Source organism: Tachysurus vachellii, chromosome 7, assembly GCF_030014155.1.
Source record: "Tachysurus vachellii isolate PV-2020 chromosome 7, HZAU_Pvac_v1, whole genome shotgun sequence".
NCBI classification, from domain to species: domain Eukaryota; kingdom Metazoa; phylum Chordata; class Actinopteri; order Siluriformes; family Bagridae; genus Tachysurus; species Tachysurus vachellii.
In genome coordinates, this window is record NC_083466.1 from 28783845 (window position 1) to 28803844 (window position 20000).

The window sequence follows — 20000 nt, forward strand, 5'->3', positions numbered from 1 at the left end:
TCTCCCTCTCTTCTCTCTATCCCTCACTCCTCTCTCCCTCTCTTCTCTCTATCCCTCACTCCTCTCTCCATCTCTCGTCTCTATCCCTCACTCCTCTCTCCATCTCTCCTCTCTATCCCTCACTCCTCTCTCCATCTCCTCTCTCTATCCCTCACTCTTCTCTCCCTCACTCTTCTCTCTATCCCTCACTCTTCTCTCAGTTTATGAACAGCTCTTATTATAGCGTATTATTATATTGTAACAAGTCACTTATCTGCTTTAGCACTTAAATATCCACAGATTTGCTCGTATTTCAGTCACTTGCTCCATAAACCGAACCCTATAACTGAGCTTCTGAGTCCAGGAAACATTTTCAACCCTCAACTACAGACTCCGCTTCCACCGCGTTTTCTTACCGACACGACGTCAACTGGGAAACTCACAGCTTAAAAGAAGATCCCTTTTTCCCACTCGTAATTTCGACTTTGTGGTGAAGATCATGTGAGTCGGACATGACTCGAGTTCACTATAAGACACCTGAGTGATGACTGTTTCAATCTTCTGATGCCAGGTCTTACTCTAGTCTGGTCTACATGCTAGTCACTGCAGCATTCTGCTGCTGCCAAGGAATGACAGAACGTCCACATCTGTTATCCAGACACAGAGAGAGAGAGAGAGAGAGAGAGAGAGAGAGAGAGAGAGAGAGAGAGAGATACTTGGCCTTCTGTATATAGGACGACTGCCAAATTGCTCAAACCGCTGCCACACTGGGATTTCTGCACTGCAGTGTGTGTGTGTGTATATGTGTGTGTGTGTGTATGTGTGTGTGTGTGTGTGTGCGTGCGTGTGTGCGTGTGTGTGTGTATGGTAAACACATACACTGACTGGCAGGAAGTATGTGTGTGTTTGGCAAAGTGAACATTGGACAGTATCCTATCATCTACCTTCTCCAAGTGATTTCAGTCAAGACACATTTTTTAAGAATTTAAGAATTCTTAAAGACACTATTTAAGAATTTCCTTCTCTCTCTCTCTCTCTCTCTCTCTCTCTCTCTCTCTCTCTCTCTCTCTCTCTCTCTCTCCGTCTCTCTCTCTCTCTGTCTCTCTCTCTCTCTCTCTTTCTCTCTCTCTCTCTCTCTCTCTCTCTCCCTCTCTCTCTTGCTCTCTCTCTCCCTCTCTCTCTCTCTCTCTCTCTTTCTCTCTTGCTCTCTCTCTCTCTCTCTCTCTCTCTCTCTCTCTCTCTCTCTCTCTCTCTCTCTCCCTCTCCCTCTCTCTCTTGCTCTCCCTCTCTCTCTCTCTCTCTCTCTCTTGCTCTCTCTCTCTCTCTCTCTCTCTCTCTCTCTCTCTCTCTCACTCTCGCTCTCTCTCTCTCTCTCGCTCTCTCTCTCTCTCTCTCTCTCTCTCTCTCTCTCTCTCTCTCTCTCTCTCTCTCTCTCTCATCCTGTGTGGGATTTTTTCTTGGCAGTGCTTGTGCTGAGCTGAGCCGGACTTTGGAAGCGGACAGCGGAAGGAGTCTGGTTGGCATTCTGGAAAAGAAACACGCCAAGACTCGACAGGATCAGAGGAGTAAATGCCAGAGCAGCTCGGCTCCACATCCCGGATTCACTAATCATCTCCAAACACGAGTACTGATCCGGGTCTCTCTCTCTCTCTCCCTCCCTCTCTCTCTCTCTCTCTCTCTCTCCCTCCCTCTCTCTCTCTCTCTCTCTTCTGTTTCAGAAATTCCACATACTTAGCGTACACCATTCCAATCCAAACACACAACTGTTACAGATAACCTGCATCCTGGATAAAAATATTCCTTCTACTAATTCAGTCGACACTCTTCTCCTGCTCTGATCTCTACGATCCCTCGGAAGGTTTTTAACACTTTAACTGTTTCACCACAGTGCTGCAGAATTCTGGATTCTGATTGGTCAAAATTACTGAACGTTTTCTATAACATATTCTCGTCGTATGTATATATATTTACAGTAGAAACCAGTCTCCAGCGTCTGCGCTTCAGAAGTAAAGCTGTAACCTTTCTCACATCTTCAGGATGGAACATCAAATGTAACCTTAAACGGATAAAAAGCATAACATCATTTTCTAATAACTAAAAATCTATACTTAAGTAAGAAATGACTGTGAAAATCCTCCATGTCCGCTAAGAACCCTTAATGATCCCACAAAGCACCTAAGAGCTTCTTATTTCCATAAAAGAGTTCCACATGTAAATCTAAAGGTTTCCCCAAAGAACCCTCACTAAATAAAACCCAAGAACAAAGTGCTTCATTATCAAATGAACCCCTGAGGAATGCAACATGGTGATATCTTTGCTGAGAATAAGAGCTAGAACATTTTCTGAGCATACAGCAGAAGAGCAGAAGACAGGATGGATGAGAAATGAATGGAATAAAAGTAATGGTGCTAAAGAAAATGGAAGTATTAGACTATGAATGGATATGCACTTAAAAACAAAATCCAGACTATGTGGGGATCTGTGGCTGATCTTGTGACATGTGTAGCTGGATAGTCTTTACACACACACACACACACACACTTATTCTCTAATGCTTCAGCCTCTGTTCTTGTTCTATTTTCACCTCCTTTGATGCCTATATCTAACATCTGAATGACATTATTTCTCTCTTTCCTCTTTTTTTCCATCCAGTACTGATGGACCCCACCCCACTCTCTCTGTTTCTCTCTCTCTCTCTCTCTCTCTCTCTCTCTCTCTCTCTCTCTCCCCTTCATGTCACATATTCCCTTTTTAAGAACTTCTCTAGCGGTGAGCATGAACTTGTCTCTATCTAATCATCATCGAAAGCTGGAAGAAATATTAACTATCCTCATCCCGTCAGCACAACTACAGCTCATTCATTAGTGCCCATTAGCACTGCACCATTAATACCAAAAAGGTACCACACTTCTGCCTGTTAGAAAATATTTACCGGTTACAACTCATTTACGGGGGCACGGTGGCTTAGTGTTTAGCACGTTCGCCTCACACCTCGAGGGTTGGGGGTTCGATTCCCACCTCCACCTTGTGTGTGTGGAGTTTGCATGTTCTCCCCGTGCCTCGGGGGTTTCCTCCGGGTACTCCGGTTTCCTCCCCCAGTCCAAAGACATGCATGGTAGGTTGATTGGCATCTCTGGAACATTGTCCGTAGTGTGTGATTGTGTGAGTGAATGAGAGTGTGTGTGTGCCCTGTGATGGGTTGGCACTCCGTCCAGGGTGTATCCTGCCTTGATGCCCGATGACGCCTGAGATAGGCACAGGCTCCCCGTGACCCGAGGTAGTTCGGATAAGCGGTAGAAAATGAGTGAATGAATGAATGAATGAATGTAATCATTTACGCTTAACAACACCTGTATCTGTTATAACATGTACCCCTTACTACACCTGCATCCCACCACATCTGTCATTATCACTGCACCGGTACCACTAACCAGCATTAACCCACTTGAACCCTTTACCCCACTTTTCCCTCTTACCACACCTGTCCTTCTTACCACACCTGTACCCTTTACCGCACATGTACCCCTTACCAAAAGCACACATTTATCCAATATCCAATTCAATCATTGATCACACATGTACCCCTTCCATGCATGTACCTTTTACCACATCTGTACCCCTTACCACACCAGTCCCTCTTACCACACCTGTACCACCTACTGTACTTACTACACCTCAAGTCAAGTCAAATCAAGAAGCTTTTATTGTCATTTCAACCATATACGTATAACTGATGCAGTACACAGGGAAATTAAACAACGTTCCAGTGGGGTACAGAAAAATTACATAAAGCTACATAATACGACACGAAGCTAAGGACTCAAGTCCTAGCCACATAAAGTGCAACAGTGCGAGACAAAAGACAATGCATACCCTTCCATACATGTGCTTTTTACCACACCTGTACACCTTACTAAACCTGTACCACACATCTACCCCTTCCATACATGTGCTTTTTACCACACCTGTACACCTTACTAAACCTGTACCACACATCTACCCCTTCCATACATGTGCTTTTTACCACACCTGTACACCTTACTAAACCTGTACCACACATCTACCCCTTCCATACATGTGCTTTTTACCACACCTGTACACCTTACTAAACCTGTACCACACATCTACCCCTTCCATACATGTGCTTTTTACCTCATCTGCATCTGACAGAAAACTAGCAGAATTATGAACGTAAACTGGATCTTTCAATTAGCACTGCAAAAAAAAAACTATCTATTTTTATTGTCCACTTTCTGTAATTGATGATGTCATTAAACAACATAATCACTGTTTTGGTTTCTTAATTGCACATGCTACTTAATCAAAAGTCTTTTTATTCTTCTTTGTGTCTGTAAAAAAAACATCTGAGCTAACGATCTGGGGAAAAAAGATCATAATACTTTATGGAGAGAAACCGCCGCTGTGAGGATCTGGCGGGAGGAAGAATGCGACAGTGTGTGTGTGTGGGTGGGAGAGAGGGAGTGCTTGAGAGCGGTGCGTGTTAGCGTCCGGGCAACGAGCCAAACACCCAACACACTGCTTCTCTTCTCACTGTTAGAACTCTTCACTCACATATGCTACACACAAAGCCTGAAAACATGCTAACATAGAGTTAAAGCATGTCTGTTGTCACTCAAATCCATGTCATTGTAGAAGTATGTGTATTAAAGTGTGTGTGTGTGTGTGTGTGTGTGTGTGTGTGTGTGTGTGTGTGTGTTTGTGTATATGGCTGATGTGAAACTGAAGGTTAGTTCTGCACAGCCGCCATGCAGAGAGCAATCAATGAACTCCAACAGAGCCATTTGATAAAAGTGTGGCCAACATTTTCACAGCGCACACACACACACACACACACACAATGGTGTGACAGATAATCTTGCTTTGTATTGTCTATCATGCAGTTGTCTTCGGATCTCCAAGACCTCCTTCTTAGCCTAGAGCTCAAGCTAAATCTTTCATCTGAAACGTGCTGAGTATTCTGCTATACAGATTAGTGTGTGTGCTTGTGTGCGAGAGCGTGTGTGTGTGTTAACACCATACGAAACTAATCACTTTGTAAACCTGTGCCCTTGACCTCCTGCAGTGATGCAACACAAATACAAACACAAAAGAAGGGTGGTTCGAACCACCAAACCAATAAGATAACGAATTGTGTGTTTAATGTGTTTAGTGGTGTGAAATCCTGGTTACAATAAAGTACAAAACACAGACCAAGCCTGTGATTCATTCAGAGAGACAAAACACACATTATTATTTGTTTGGAAATGAGGAAGTGGATTTAAAGCATGTGACACTCGTCTTTGTTTGCTTCTTGCTAATATTGTTATTGTTAAATCTGCAGCATAAAAGAAGTTTAGCTTGATACAAACTTTGTGTTTTACTGTTTTTATGACTACTCTTACAATAGCTTTAGCACTGACATGACCTTCACTTCACAGTGCCATGTAGCAACACATGCAGAGTAACTAACTATAAACACTTGTCGGACTTAATTAGGAAGCTAGCTGTGTCAAGAGGACACCAGTAGAGAATTTGCAGGAAGTAGATCTTCCACTTGTCACTTCTCTCTTCTGTAATGAAACAAAAGCACTACTATGCCAAGCCAGAGGTTCCCAAGCTGGTGAGAAAGGACAGGAACTTACAGAGGGTTCCAGAAGGATAAGGACTGGTTAGTGTAGCAGCTACGTAGGCACTTGCTGCATGAATGACATAATATTGATATATGAGATGGAGGGGAAGAGGTCATGGGAAACAAACTAGAGCATTGTGGGTTGGACTGGGTACAGTGGACACTTTTGCTGTATGTTAGTAGGTGTAGAGAATGAGGAGCGAAACATGCTATGGTCTTGATGGTTGAGAAGTATTGAGGGAGTAGGAGTGAGTGGTTCTTGTTAAAGGTAACAGTGTAGAAGAATAAATATGAAGAAACTTTGACTATTTCCACACATACATTACAACACAATAAATAAGAATTCTTTTCTTTGCACATCTCAGCTGATGTGGTTAGGGCCAAAGCACAAGGGCATGTATGCATGGAGTGAATATGCTGTCTAGAAGGTCCAACAGGAGAAACATTCTTGTTGGTCTGGTCAAGAGAAGGCAAAATATATCACTCACTCATCTTCTACCGCTTATCAGAACTACCTTGGGTCAACTCCACACACTCAAGGCGGAGGCGGGAATCGAACCCCCAACCCTGGAGGTGTGAGGCGAACGTGCTAACCACTAAGCCACCGTGCCCCCCTGCAAAATATATCAATTAAAGGAAAAAGTGAATTTTATAAATATACTTTTTTCTTGTTGGTTTTCTTTTTTGCAGCAGTGAGAATTGAAAAGAGAGGCTTAACGTTTCTACTGTTTATTTGTCATTTGAAGGTTGAGGTCTCCAAGGAGATGATTTAGAGTCCCATCAACTGGAAAGAGACTCAGCATGGTGTCCAGCTCTTCTATAAAGCTCCAAATGTGACCAGGTGGTCGATAGATGAATGCGTCGCTACACAACAAAGTTTGCCAAGGAAGCGTCTGGGTGATGGATAATGGTAGTGATAAGCTCAGCAGACCTTCATTAGCACATCTGTCATTGAAGGAAAACTCTACACAGTTGCACAGTGGTATTCTACTCAAACTTCTTCCCTAGATCCATACAAGCAATTGTACAAGCAAGTAACCTGACTGAACGACATCAGCAGTTACACTGAAGATCATCAAGATAGAGCCACAAACCGCTTCCATATCAAATTCATTGTTTACATTGCGAATTATAATGTAGAATTATCATTTTATTTTTTATATATTGGCACTCTGTCCAGGGTGTATCCTGCCTTGATGCCCGATGACGCCTGAGATCCCCCGTGACCCGAGGTAGTTCAGATAAGCGGTAGAAAATGAATGAATGAAATTCTCTTTCAATCATCAACCTTCTTTAAACAGGCAGTGTAGTAAGTTCTCTAATAAGATAAATAAAAAGAATAAATCTATGGACTTATAGCCCTGTAGCTCTGGTCCAATGAGCTGCTTTCAGCTAAATCATTTAAATGCATGTGATTGGTTTACCCCAAACTGCAGATCTGCTAAAGAAATTGTAGCATTATTCGTTTAAAAAAAACTGAACTACAGGCAAATTGCAGTAGTTTTTTAAGTACGTTTGAGTCCATTGTAAACAATCTCTTGGTCTGCAGGCAGACTTTGGCCAGTTGACGGTTCTGGAAACTGTAGAAACTGGCACAGCTGTACCTGTTACACACACCTGTAACCATTAGCAGACGTAACGTTAGCACACTTTCCTTCAGCACATCTGGATTCAACACTTTGTTTTTGTCAACACACACCAGTGCGTCGTTTCCAGTCTCTGGTACATTCCGGAAGACTACAATTCCCACAAGCCCTGTAATTACATCAAGGTCACAAAGGGCAACAGAAAAAAAAAAAAAACAATGAACGAGAGAGAGAGAGAGAGAGAGAGAGAGAGAGAGAGAGAGAGAGAGAGAGAGAGAGATAGATTACTATTTTGCCTGTGTGTGTCTGTTTGTGTGTGTAGAAGTAGTTTCAGTTTCTCAGTCTGTTCTTCGTCACCGTTAAGAACCTTTGCAGAAATATGATCCTCTCACCAGATGGCCCAGCATTTGTCTCCACTTAACTCCTGACACACAGGGAGTCTCAATCTCGATCTCAATTTAAACCAACCCCATGAACTAAAGAAAGGTTCAATCAGATAAATGTCCTTGTCATCCACCCTCGATTTCTTCCTATCTTCCTCGCACACACACTCACACACACACACACACACACACACACACACACACACACACACACCCCTTTAGGGCAGCACATTCAGATTAGAAGGCAGTGTTTTCTGGAAGAAATAGACAGTCCCGATTAGAAAGCACCTGCTACCTAAACTACCCAGCTGCTACTAGCCTGTTAACCGGCTATGTTAGTCGTCCGGTTCTTTTCACTAGAAACAAATGAGCTGCCACTAATTTGAGATCTTTCCTCAGGGAAAACCAATAAACTAATAAAAAGGAATGAAACTGTAGGGAGAGGGGCACGGTGGCTTAGTGGTTAGCACGTTCGCCTCACACCTCCAGGGTTGGGGGTTCAATTCCCACCTCCACCTTGTGTGTGTGGAGTTTGCATGTTCTCCCCGTGCCTCGGGGGTTTCCTCCGGGTACTCCGGTTTCCTCCCCCGGTCCAAAGACATGCATGGTAGGTTGATTGGCATCTCTGAAAAATTGTCCCTAGTGTGTGAGTGCGTGAGTGAATGAGAGTGTGTGTGTGCCCTGTGATGGGTTGGCACTCCGTCCAGGGTGTATCCTGCCTTGATGCCCGATGACGCACAGGTTCCCCGTGACCTGAGGTAGTTCGGATAAGCGGTAGAAAATGAATTAATGAATTAAACTGTAGGGAACTAAAAATAGCAGGTTGTTCAGAGATCAGTATTTTCCTGTCTTGTATAAACATCTGTCTATAGACACACAACTTGTACAACAATTCTTTTAATCTTTGCCTTTCTCCAAGCCCCTTGCTCTTCCTCTCCTGCTCCCTCTCTCTTTCTCACTTTCTCTCATTATGTCCATTAGCAGCTCTGGTGTGTGAATGCAGTCAGTGGTAATTTCAGCATCATTACCAGCCCCATCATCACAAACCTCAACACTCTCATCACTACAGAGACAAATGTGTGTGATCGATTCTCACAGCTGCCAATCTTTAGAATGAGGCGTCATGCTGGCACGCTGAGTCACTAAAGCGCTCTGCTAATCGCACATTTAGCACCTGATACACTGAGAATCTTATTCAGCACTAAGTACAGGTGTGAACTCAAAGCACGTGAGGAAGTGGTCTGACCCCATCAAATTCCCAGACAACGTGAAAGTGTCTCCATACGTCCTGCACACACAGCAGCAGCAGTGAATGACCACATGATTGATTGTTTTATTGCCCTAGCTGGAATACTCATTGGGAGAGTGTTTGGAAATGATGCTGAAGCTTAGGGGTCTCTGATGCTAGACTATTGTACAGAACATGTAGATCCATAGCTTCATTCCTTGTCTCATCTTTCATTCATTTATACATTGAATTAGCTGAACATTTGACCTGCAGGGGCTGAAAAAGTTCAGTGAGTAGAAAATGCCTACATTTCCAGAGTTTCTGCAGTGGTACAAAGCTAAAGAATCTGCATTTCTCAGACAGTTCCTGAGAAAGGTTCCTGCATTGGGAATATGGTAGCGGTTCCTCAAATCCTAAAACGGTTCCTTCAGTGGCATTGTGACTTGAGACAGAGACGATAAATGCTAAAGAAATATCAAAGAGGTAGAAGGAATAAAGGATCAGAAGTGCCCTTTGTTCTCCCACTTCTTCACACACACACACACACACACACAAACCCTTAGGAAAATTCACACCTCTATAATACATGAGTCGTCCACCATGTTACCCCCTCCCAATCTCCCATCCACCCAACGGATCTTTCTGTTATTCTTTTCAATATGTGTGTGTGTGTGTGTGTGTGTGTGTGTGTGTGTGGACATTAATGCTCATTAAGCACAATCACACACAGAGATCGATGTGTAATGCTTGCTGTGAGAAAGGAGACAGAAAGGAAGACTGAAACAGTGAGAGAGAGAGAGAGAGAGAGAGAGAGAGAGAGAGAGAGAGAGAGAGAGAGAGAGAGAGAGAGAGAAATCCATCTGAGGAACTAAAGCTAAAGTGTACTGGTGGTTTCCAGCACACTCCCTAGTCTCAACACAACTGAAGCTCAACTCAAATCAAATGTATTTGGCTCAACTCAATTCAACTCGATTCTATATGACCCACCTACAGTATATTTGATCGACTGAACTCTATTTGACTCAACAAAACTAAACCTATTTGACTCAATACAATTCATTTGACTCACCTTTATTTTATTTACCTGAATTCAAACTCAAATAAATTAAGTTAAACAGAACCGCATTTTCCCACTAAAGATACTTTAATAAACATCTCAGTTACAGTCCGTGTATGTTCTGAAGTAATGTCTTAGGACTTTTTCTAGGCAGAATGTCAACTTCGAGAGATTTATCTGGTCAGATCTATAGATCTTAAACACTCCTCGGGGCTTCTGAAGCAGATTGATGGATCAATTTCAAATCTTGATCTGACTTTTTTTCCCGATACTCCAGACATGTTGACTCAGCACAGGTATCAGAACAGACTCCTGTTCCTGCACTATTCATTGTCCAAGCAGATAGAAAATCACTTCTGTTAATGAATTAGTTTAAAATCACCTGCCAAATTCTGTGAATGTTTTCTCTCCATTTGGAATCTGACTTATGTTTTCCTCTCTTCACACTGCTTGACCTTTCCCTTCACTTCTCTCCCAACATTTGACGTACCGAACACGCTCTCTGCACAGTAATTAAGGAGAGCTATTCCTCGTTATCTCTGAGCACCGGTTTTCTCTGTTCAATCAATCTCTATCCGATCAAAGAGACACCAATGACACGACTCAATCCCCTCAGTGCTAATGTCTAATGGCGTGATGTAAGCCTCAGGGATCAGGATCAGCCTAATCCTGAATAGTCTCAATTGATTAATTGCTTTTGGACTGATTATGGATCGTGTGTTTGCCGGGGAACGGCATGCACTACTAGCTTTTTCTTCAGTAATATATCCACACTGTCAGCAGATCTTTTTATCTGAAGCAAGTTACAATTGATCAGGAAACAATTTAGCCTAAGTAGATAAAGGGCTTTACTGTGGCTCCTTGGCAGTCTGTAGAAGTCAGCTTGCTCTCAAGGCCAGAGCCCATTGCAAGGGTGTATTCTGTCTAAGACGTTCCATCACGTCTGCTGTCTGACTGGCCTTGCACCAGACCCCAAAGCTGAGCCATTCAGATTAACCTGTCACCAGATGATCATTTGAGGACACTACCCCCATGCCTTGGTAATACAAATTCTAGGTACGTCGTTACAAAACGCTCCCAATAGATTTACACTTATAACTATGACCCTTATCCAGAGTGGCTGAGCAGTTGAGGGCCTTTCTCGAGCTTGTTGGTCCACTGAGAACCACTGAGCTACCCCTGTCCCGCAAGATCTAGGTAAGATCCATTCCTTACATTTTGTTCCTACTATCAAAAACACTGTCTATTATTTTATGTATTTGTTCTTGCACCCAGTACAGGAGAAAAAAAATACGATAAAGCCACAAATGAGCTGCTTTAATGAGATGCAGTGGTCTTTAGACCTTCTTCCGTATCTTTGCCCTGTTTTGTTTGAGCTCTTTTTATATATATTACGAAACAATCATAACGAACTCAGTGACCAAACAAAGACATGTCTATACTATAGTTTCCCCAGTGGTGCCAAGAAAGGGCTAGAGCCCTGAAGATCTTTATAATAAACACTACAAGCTGTATCAGGGGTGTGCTACTGGATTGAGAACCCTGGGTGGAATCAGAAACGTCTGCAAAAATGATACTTTACATTTGGCTTGGAAAACTCTGGAGATCCCACAGGAGGAGCTGGAAATGTGGGGCTGAGGATACTACAGTCTGGTCAGACTTAAGACTCTCATCCGATGGCAACCAGCGAAGCGGAACGAAAATGAAAATCACTGGTTTAGAACATTAACTGCTAAGCTAGCTCTGCCCCAGTGCATGAGGAGAGATGGTGATAAAAGCCAGGGATCACTGAGCAGCTGTGAGTTCACTGAATGTGTTAATTAAGTGGCATAGACCATGTCTTGACCTTCATCTTGATGTTTTTTCTTCATCATCACTGGAAATAAGATTAAGACATCTTTCTTAGCATTGCCAGATGTTGCTCTGAAGTCAGCCAGCTCATCTAAAGCACTATTGTTTGGCCCAACCTGACATTTTAACAACACTGAACTCTCTGAAATGTAACCTCACGAGTTCCAGACCATCAGGACTTCTTACTTGTACACCCATGCCACTATATCTTCAAGGTAAAAACAAACCTGTGCAGGTTTCAGCAGGAGAACCCATCCACCATGTCCACCAAATGCTAACATTCTTACTTTCTCACTTCACTTCCTCCACATTTTGCACTGCTAACATGATTCAAGAGCAACTCTTTGTTCAGACATGACATTGTTCAGAAGCCATGAATGATGAAGACGCAATGTTGTGTTTCCTCTACACACATCTGGAGGAAAGAAGACATCTGCCGGGATTACAGCTCAAATCCGTCAGTGAAGCCGAAGGTCTGATGACAGTCCAACATTCCACATAAAAGAGCTGTACAAACCCGTCTCGCACACTTCCAATGTTTTAAAACACAACCAGCTCGGCTTATGCTTGGGACGCGTCCCAAATCCACTAGGTGGAGGACGGTGATTTTCTTCAGCTTCGCTCACAGACATAGTTTTATTTCATTCGATCTTTTGGAGTCTTTCTTCTCAGCAGTTTTTTTTTTATCTCAGAGTACAATCAGCTCCAGCTGTGTAACATGTTATAGGTCTGGACTAGGCGGAGGAACCGGTTCACACGTAGAACCAGATGGGAGATGTGAAGGCACATGGGAGATGTTCAGCTGAAACCACGCTGCTTTTCAATCCAATATATTTTTAGATTCAATTCCAGGATACTGCGCTGTGATTGGCAGAACTGTGGAAAGTGCTTTCTTTCTTTCTTTCTTTCTTTCTTTCTAGTTCCCTGTTCCTTCTTTCTTTTTGCTTCAATGAATCATTTTATATTTATGTTCTATTTCTTGGGAATCCGTCTTTATCTCAGCACTGTGTTCTGATTGGCTGAGAGGTCAGTGTGATGTCATGACTGCGTAAGTGACTGAGTTACGGTGTCGCGCTGTTAAAAAATGAATGAACAGATGAAGGTAATAGAGAAGCTAAGCTGGGTGAGGAGAGGCAGGATGATAATTATATTTATATTTATAATTATAAAATTATATATATATATACTGTATATTATTTTCATTTTATTTTCATTCTTTCGTTCCTTTTTGTTTCTTTTTTTCAACATACTTTCTTATTCTCTCTCTTTTGCCCATACTTTGTTTCTACCTTTTGCCTTCTTATTTCTCCTTATTCTCTCCTTGTCTGCATCCCTCGTTCTTCCTTTGTCCATTCATACATTTTCGCTCCTTCTCTCTGTCTCTCAACGTACTTATGTTTGTAGTCATCTCCTCTTGTCCTCTTTTTCTCTTCCTCTGTATCTTTTTTAAACACAGCTTTATTTACTTTTCTCTTTTCCTTTTTATACTAATTCTTTTCTCTTCCCATCTGTTCCCTTTCCTTCCTTTTCTTTTCTTTCTTTCTTTCTTTCTTTCTTTCTTTCTTTCTTTCTTTCTTTCTTTCTTTCTTTCTTTTTCTCATCATTTCCACACGAGATCAGTAACTCTGTGGTGTGTATTTTGCTCATGAATAATCCTCGTTCTTTACGTGGTATTAAACCTTCACCCCATTGTCTGAAAACCCAAACACTTTCACATTTACATTCACACTCCACATAACAACCCCAGCAAACACAACGCCTGGTCAAGGCTAGCCGCTAATGAGGGAGCTAGCGAGGCAATTAGCACATCGTGTTGGAAATCCCAGGAGCGACCCTAATTAAGCTACGACGCGGCTCGTTAAAGCTGCAGCTCTAAAAGCCCGTTGGAAAAAGACACCAAGGTCTACATGCTGTTTCAGGATCAGGGACGGACGTGTGCAGACTTCCTGATGTCGACAGGAAATGGTTTTAAAAACTCAGTTCATCCACGTGTCAGAATTAAACATGGACTTGCTGAGTCACAGCTACAGCTCTGCTAGCAGAGCGATCTGCAAGGTAGGGTCTGAAATCAGCACAAAATCACAGCAGGGTATCATTCGTCATGTGGCACAACTATTTACATTCACAGAATTTGGCAGACGGTCTTATCCAGACGATGCAAAAAAGTGCTTTTAAGTCTCTATCGATGAAATCATTATCGCTGGTTCACTAGGTTACAGACATAAGATAGCATCACCCTAGCTAAAGTCTGTTCAGGCTTTGTTTTGCGAACACTGAATGTCGGATGGGTTTCCAATTACACTGGTTTCCTGAGTAAATAATAACAAATTATGAAAAGTCATTTTTTAATAAATGTAAAAAAAATTTAGTAAAATTCTGTCAAAGAAATAATAATAATAATAATAATAATAATAATAATAATAATAATAATAATAATAATAATAATAATAGAGGGCACGATGGCTTAGTGGTTAGTACGTTCGTCTCACACCTCCAGGGTTGGGGGTTCGATTCCCACCTCCACCTTGTGTGTGTGGAGTTTGCATGTTCTCCCCGTGCCTCGGGGGTTTCCTCCGGGTACTCCGGTTTCCTCCCCCGGTCCAAAGACATGCATGGTAGGTTGATTGGCATCTCTGGAAAATTGTCCATAGTGTGTGATTGCGTGAGTGAATGGAGTGTGTGTGTGCCCTGTGATGGGTTGGCACGCCATCCAGGGTGTATCCTGCCTTGATGCCCGATGACGCCTGAGATAGGCACAGGCTCCCCGTGACCCGAGGTAGTTCAGATAAGCGGTAGAAAATGAGTGAATGAATGAATGAATAAAGGAAAACAGTCCATCATGTGGTGCGACTACTAAATGCTGGATGATCTACATATACAGTAACAGCACTTCCCAAAGTCTTTTTTAATCACAGAATGACTTTAATAAATTTGTCACAGTCTAGAAGGAAAGTCTCAGCTCCTTTGCTTTCACAGCAGTTTTCCTCACGCTCTGACCCTCTGACCCTCAGACCCCCTAGCGCCACCCATTTAGGGCTACATTTTGACAATGAGTAACTTGAACAAACAGAAACTTGAACAAGGTTTGAATTGAGAGGGTTACAAAAAAAAAAAGACAGGAAATAAGCTACAGCATGATGGGAGCGAGGGCTGATATTCTCACTGGCGTTTTGTATCCGCATGTGTTCATGAAGTAGGTAAAGAAAGTGCTTGACACCCTTAATCACTCAAGTGTTTTCACTTCCTCTTTTATTATACAGTCTGTTTAATTCCTGGTGTTGCATTGTCTTAAATTGAAGTCTTATTGTTCTACATGCTGCATTTCTTTTCCACGCATTATTTGTTCTTCTCCTAGTTTAGTGTTTTTTTTTTTGTTTGTTTGTTCCTGGATTCATTTCCTTGTTTTTTTTTTTTTTTACCAGGTGCTCAGTCCATGTTTTCTCGATTACAGACGACGCCGGTTCTCACACCCCTGTTACATAATATTACTGTGATTTGTTAGAAGCGACCTAGTATTAAAAGAAAGAAAAACAGATCGAGTTCCTGGAGTTGAGGTAAAAATGCAGCTCAGTAATAGTGGAGAATTTGAAGACAAACCTCCATTTTATTTATTCATTTGCAAGAACCTTAGGCAATATTTTTTTTCCATGCTTGTCTCACACTAATAAATTAGCGCATGTTTCATGTAAATGAGATGCAAATTGAGGGTAAAATGAGGGGCGTCATCTGCATATTGCATGTAAATTGCGGACTAGTGGGTGGAGCTTGTTTTGGATGATTCTGTCATTTCTCTTCCAGTTCCAGCCACGTTTCTTCGATCGCACCGCTCCCAGTTTTGCCCAACTAGCCGAACTGCATGATGATGATGATGATGATGATGATGATCAGTTCGTGACGATCATCATCATCATCATCATCTCACTATGATGTCATTTGTACAACCCCCAAGACATAGAAGACATTCCAAGCTGTGCTATAAAGAAATGTGCAGTTTGTCCTACCTCCAGAGGGAGCTCTCGAGCACTTTGCTGGAATCAGCATGGTAATATCTAGTCAGGATGAGGATGACCTGTTGATAGAGAAAAGATCATGATGGTTAAATATTTGATAATCAGGGTAAGCTTCAGACATGGATGTGTTATAAGTGAGAGCAAATTTTTTTTTTCTTTTGTTCTGTTTCACCACACAAATGTATTTAATATATTTTTCATGGTTTCCTTTAAAGCGTCGGGTTTCTGCCAAAAAACAACTAGATAAAGTTGCACCAAATGACTCCTGTAGATCACACAGTTTTTTTTTCCTGCCAGAAATATTTATTATGATGCATCCTCAGGTGTACCACAAATATTACAACAAACACACATACACACACACACACACACCATGTTTCTTTTATTTCCCCTGCGCTTTGAGTCACGTGGCAGATGGCAGAGGTCTTTACAGATTCACACATCTTTTATTCATGCAGCTTCTGAGAATAAAATAAATGACTCTGTGTGTGAGTGTGTGTGTGTGTGTGTGTGTGTGTGTGTGTGTGTGTGCGTGTGTGTTACTTCATTGACATTTCCACTGCTTCACTGTTTTTTTTAAAGTACCAAAAAAAAAAAATAAAAGAATCCATAATAAAGAAAAAAGAGAGAGAAAGAGTGTGAAGTTACAAATAATAATTAACACTAAAAGGAAATTTGAAGGTCATGTGACTTTTACGAATTCATTTTTATTTGTGTTATTTTTTGTAGGAAACAGACTGATTTCTGTTTTGTGTTTTTTGGGTGGGAAAAAGGGTGGGAAATTCGGCATCTGCGCGTAAATGATTGACAGGTCGAGGTGTCAGGGGAGGTAATGGGAAAAGTCGAGAGCTCTGATTGGCTAGAAAGGCTTCTGTCAATCAAACAGGAGAGAAAAGGTAAACATGCATTTATGTGCCACACAAATAAATAAATAAATAATAATAAAAATATTTTTTTTTTTCAAATAAATAAAACTACTTGTTACAGACTTTAATAATTATAATAATGTTTTTGTTAGGAATAAATATAAAATTTATATTGAGTAATCAGACAACAACAAAAAAAAATCATTGAATTAAACTGAAAATGAATATTAAATAATAATATATTAAGTGAATAGTTTGGGTTTCAAAAAACAAAACACATAAATAATTAGATTAAAGGACGTTTGCAAATCTTTAGAATCAGAACACGAGTGCCAGAAAACAAACAAACAAACAAGCAAACAAATGAATAATTAATAAAGGTTTATTTATCACGTGGTGTTTATGGGGAGACACACTGTACATTGTAATGCTCATGGAGTTCAATAAATAGAGAAAAGAATCAGTAATAGTAATAAATATTTCAGTCTAAATCCTGATCTGCACTGAATCTTCACCCATTCCTGCCCCCTGAGGGTAGGACAGTGGGGCATTTGGGACAAAGCTTTCTTTCATTCAGCTTCAAACAGTCACTAATGGGAAGAAAACAGCGCCGGACACAAGGAAATCCGGGAAAGTCTTCTGAGGACAGGGAGTTCTGTACACCACACACACACACACACACACACACACAGATAGTCAGTAAAAAACAGAACATCTCTTTTCACTGCATTTTCTGAGTTTCATATCAAGGCTCAGAAGGGTTTTTTTTTCCGAAAGTGATCCAGCAGATGGGATGAGGGGGCGGAATTCTCTAAATCAGAGCCGCCTCTCGAAACCAGAGACTCGGCGGAATTCTGGAAATGAGAATTTTTAAATTAAAGTTTGTACATCATCCGTGTGTGAAGTGCGATGGTCTTCAGATCCACACACTCTTCAGCTGGAACCGCTAATAACATTGAACCGAGTCGGTTTATAGAGGTGGTAATAACACACACACACACACACACACACACACACAAACACACACAAAGCATAACACAAAACACCTAGTGCAGGAACCTTTTCTGAAACTCTTGAACCACTTCCTCAGTCAAGGGGAACTGTTGGAGAAACACAATTTCCTTTTGAAGGTCTCTGGAACGTTAGGCATGGTTCTACTTCATTAACTTTTTCAGAAGCTCAGTTTTCACACACTTTTTAGGAACCCTGATACTGTGTGCAGGAACCTTCAAGAAGTCAGATACTTTAGTTATGTTTCAACAACTAAGCTTTTTCCAGGAACTCAAAATCCAGTACAGGAACCCTTTCAGGAAACTAGGTACAGTAGCCACATATCCCATGCAGGAACCATTTCCGGAACTCTATCACTCAGTTGGGTTTCCACCCCAGAAATAATTTTAGGATCTCTGTAAGGTTCAGGCATATTTCAGTATTAGAATTTTTGTAGGAACTGTAGGAAATTTTAGGCATGTGTTTGCAGGAGCATTTACAGGGCCTTGGTTACTTACTTAAAAGCAAGTGCAGGAACCTTTTCAGTAACTCTGGAACTTTCAGCATGTTTCTACTCCAATAAAGGTGGGGTCTCCGATTTTTGAAAGCCAATGTTGACATATAAAATCACCAAAACAAACACGCCCCTAACCCAAATGGGTCCCACCCCTGTATCGATAGCTCCGCCCACATTTACATACGCAACTCAGGCAACTAATGGAAAGAAATGTGTGTTTATCATAGCTGAAGGGAAGAACAATATGATTGCAGATAAACAAACAAGCAAAAATGACACACAAGCATAATCATGTAAAGGACAAAGGCATATATTAGTTCTGTGTAACAAAGCAAAACCAACGTTACTCACCTATCGAGAAGGAAAAAAGCGCCTCGGCGTCTTAAGTAAAGTTGGTCACATATTCACAGATTGGAGTTTCCCGAGTCAATAACTCCTGAGCTAAACACTGTTACTACACAAAACACGGTTGTAGCTGCGTCTCTACATTACTACGATAGAAAAGAGGTGTTATTTGTGTAGTAACAGCGTTTAGCTCAGGAGTTATTGACTCAGGAAACTCCAATCTGTGAATATGTGACCAACTTCCTGCTCCTTCAGTTCTCTCCAGCGCTGGAAAGCTGATCCTATATTAACACGTCCTACTTCTTACCTTATCGTAAGCCTTTCTTCTCTTTCTTTCTTTGTTTTTATCCTCCGTGTCAATGTTAAAACTGCTTTCTGCTAATGTCACACATGCGCACTGAACACTCTCTCCGCCCATATCTACAAGACACGCCCCTTTCTGCTCATTGGCTACACGTTTGTTTTGTTTATTGTTTATTTTTCGGCCCGAATCAGTTTTCTGAAGCATTTCTCAAAAATCAGAGACCCCACCTTTAACCTTTGCAGGAACTCGGGTGATGTCAAATCCAATACAGGAACCTTTTCAGGAACTTGTGAGTGTTATTTGATTTACTTTATGTGGTCTGCTAACAGAGTACAAGCTACATGAATGATACACATTGCATGATTATGCTTCACGGAACATCATAATATATTTTTAACACACAAACACATCATTAATACATCATAACACTTTTCTTTTCTCCAGGACATAATGTTTAAGGGTTCAAATCCCAAACAAACTTCTCCTTTACGTCTGGCAGACGAGCACTAAGTCAGATTTTCCTTCAGATTGTGTTAGTGTTTACTTTATCAGAGTAAAACACAGAGGGTCTTTTATCCTACTAGTTAAATTAAGAATGTGACTTCATCCTGCTCACATGTTTCACACTCACATTTAACAAATATAACACTAAGAAAGAAAGAAAGAATGTGTGTGTGTGTGTGTGTGTGTGTGTGTGTGTGTGTGTGTGTGTGTGTGTGTGTGTGCTTTATTTTAGATTTCAGGTAACAGTAAAGTGTTGTTCACAGCCAGTGTTGATGACGTGTTCACACTAGTAGGTGTTAAACACCACTGATACATGAGACTCTTACAAATACAAACAGGAAATACTATGGATTTATACAAGTTAAATACAAGTGACACAGATTTCATCACTTCATCTGAAGAACTACACATCTGTAGAACTACACATCTGTAGAGCTACACAGCTATGGAATTAAACATCTGTGGAACTAAACATCTGTAGAACTAAACATCTGTAGAACTAAACATCTGTAGAACTACACAGCTATGGAGTTAAACATCTGTGGAACTACACATCTGTAGAACTACACATCTGTAGAACCAAACATCTGTAGAACTAAACATCTGTAGAACTAAACATCTATAGAACTACACATCTGTAGAACTAAACATCTATAGAACTAAACATCTGTGGAACTAAACATCTGTAGAACTAAACATCTGTGGAATTAAACATCTGTCGAACTACACAGCTATGGAATTAAACATCTGT

At 41.2% G+C, this 20000-nt stretch overlaps 1 protein-coding gene across 1 annotated transcript in view; it reads right to left on the reverse strand.

Annotated features, from left to right (window-relative positions):
• Nucleotides 1–20000, reverse strand: part of sorcs2 (sortilin-related VPS10 domain containing receptor 2) — a 155153-nt gene that overhangs the window by 92607 nt on the left and 42546 nt on the right. The window contains exon 2 of the mRNA XM_060875329.1: nt 15715–15782. Coding sequence (XP_060731312.1) covers nt 15715–15782 — 68 coding nt within the window. The remainder of the gene's footprint in view (nt 1–15714; nt 15783–20000) is intronic.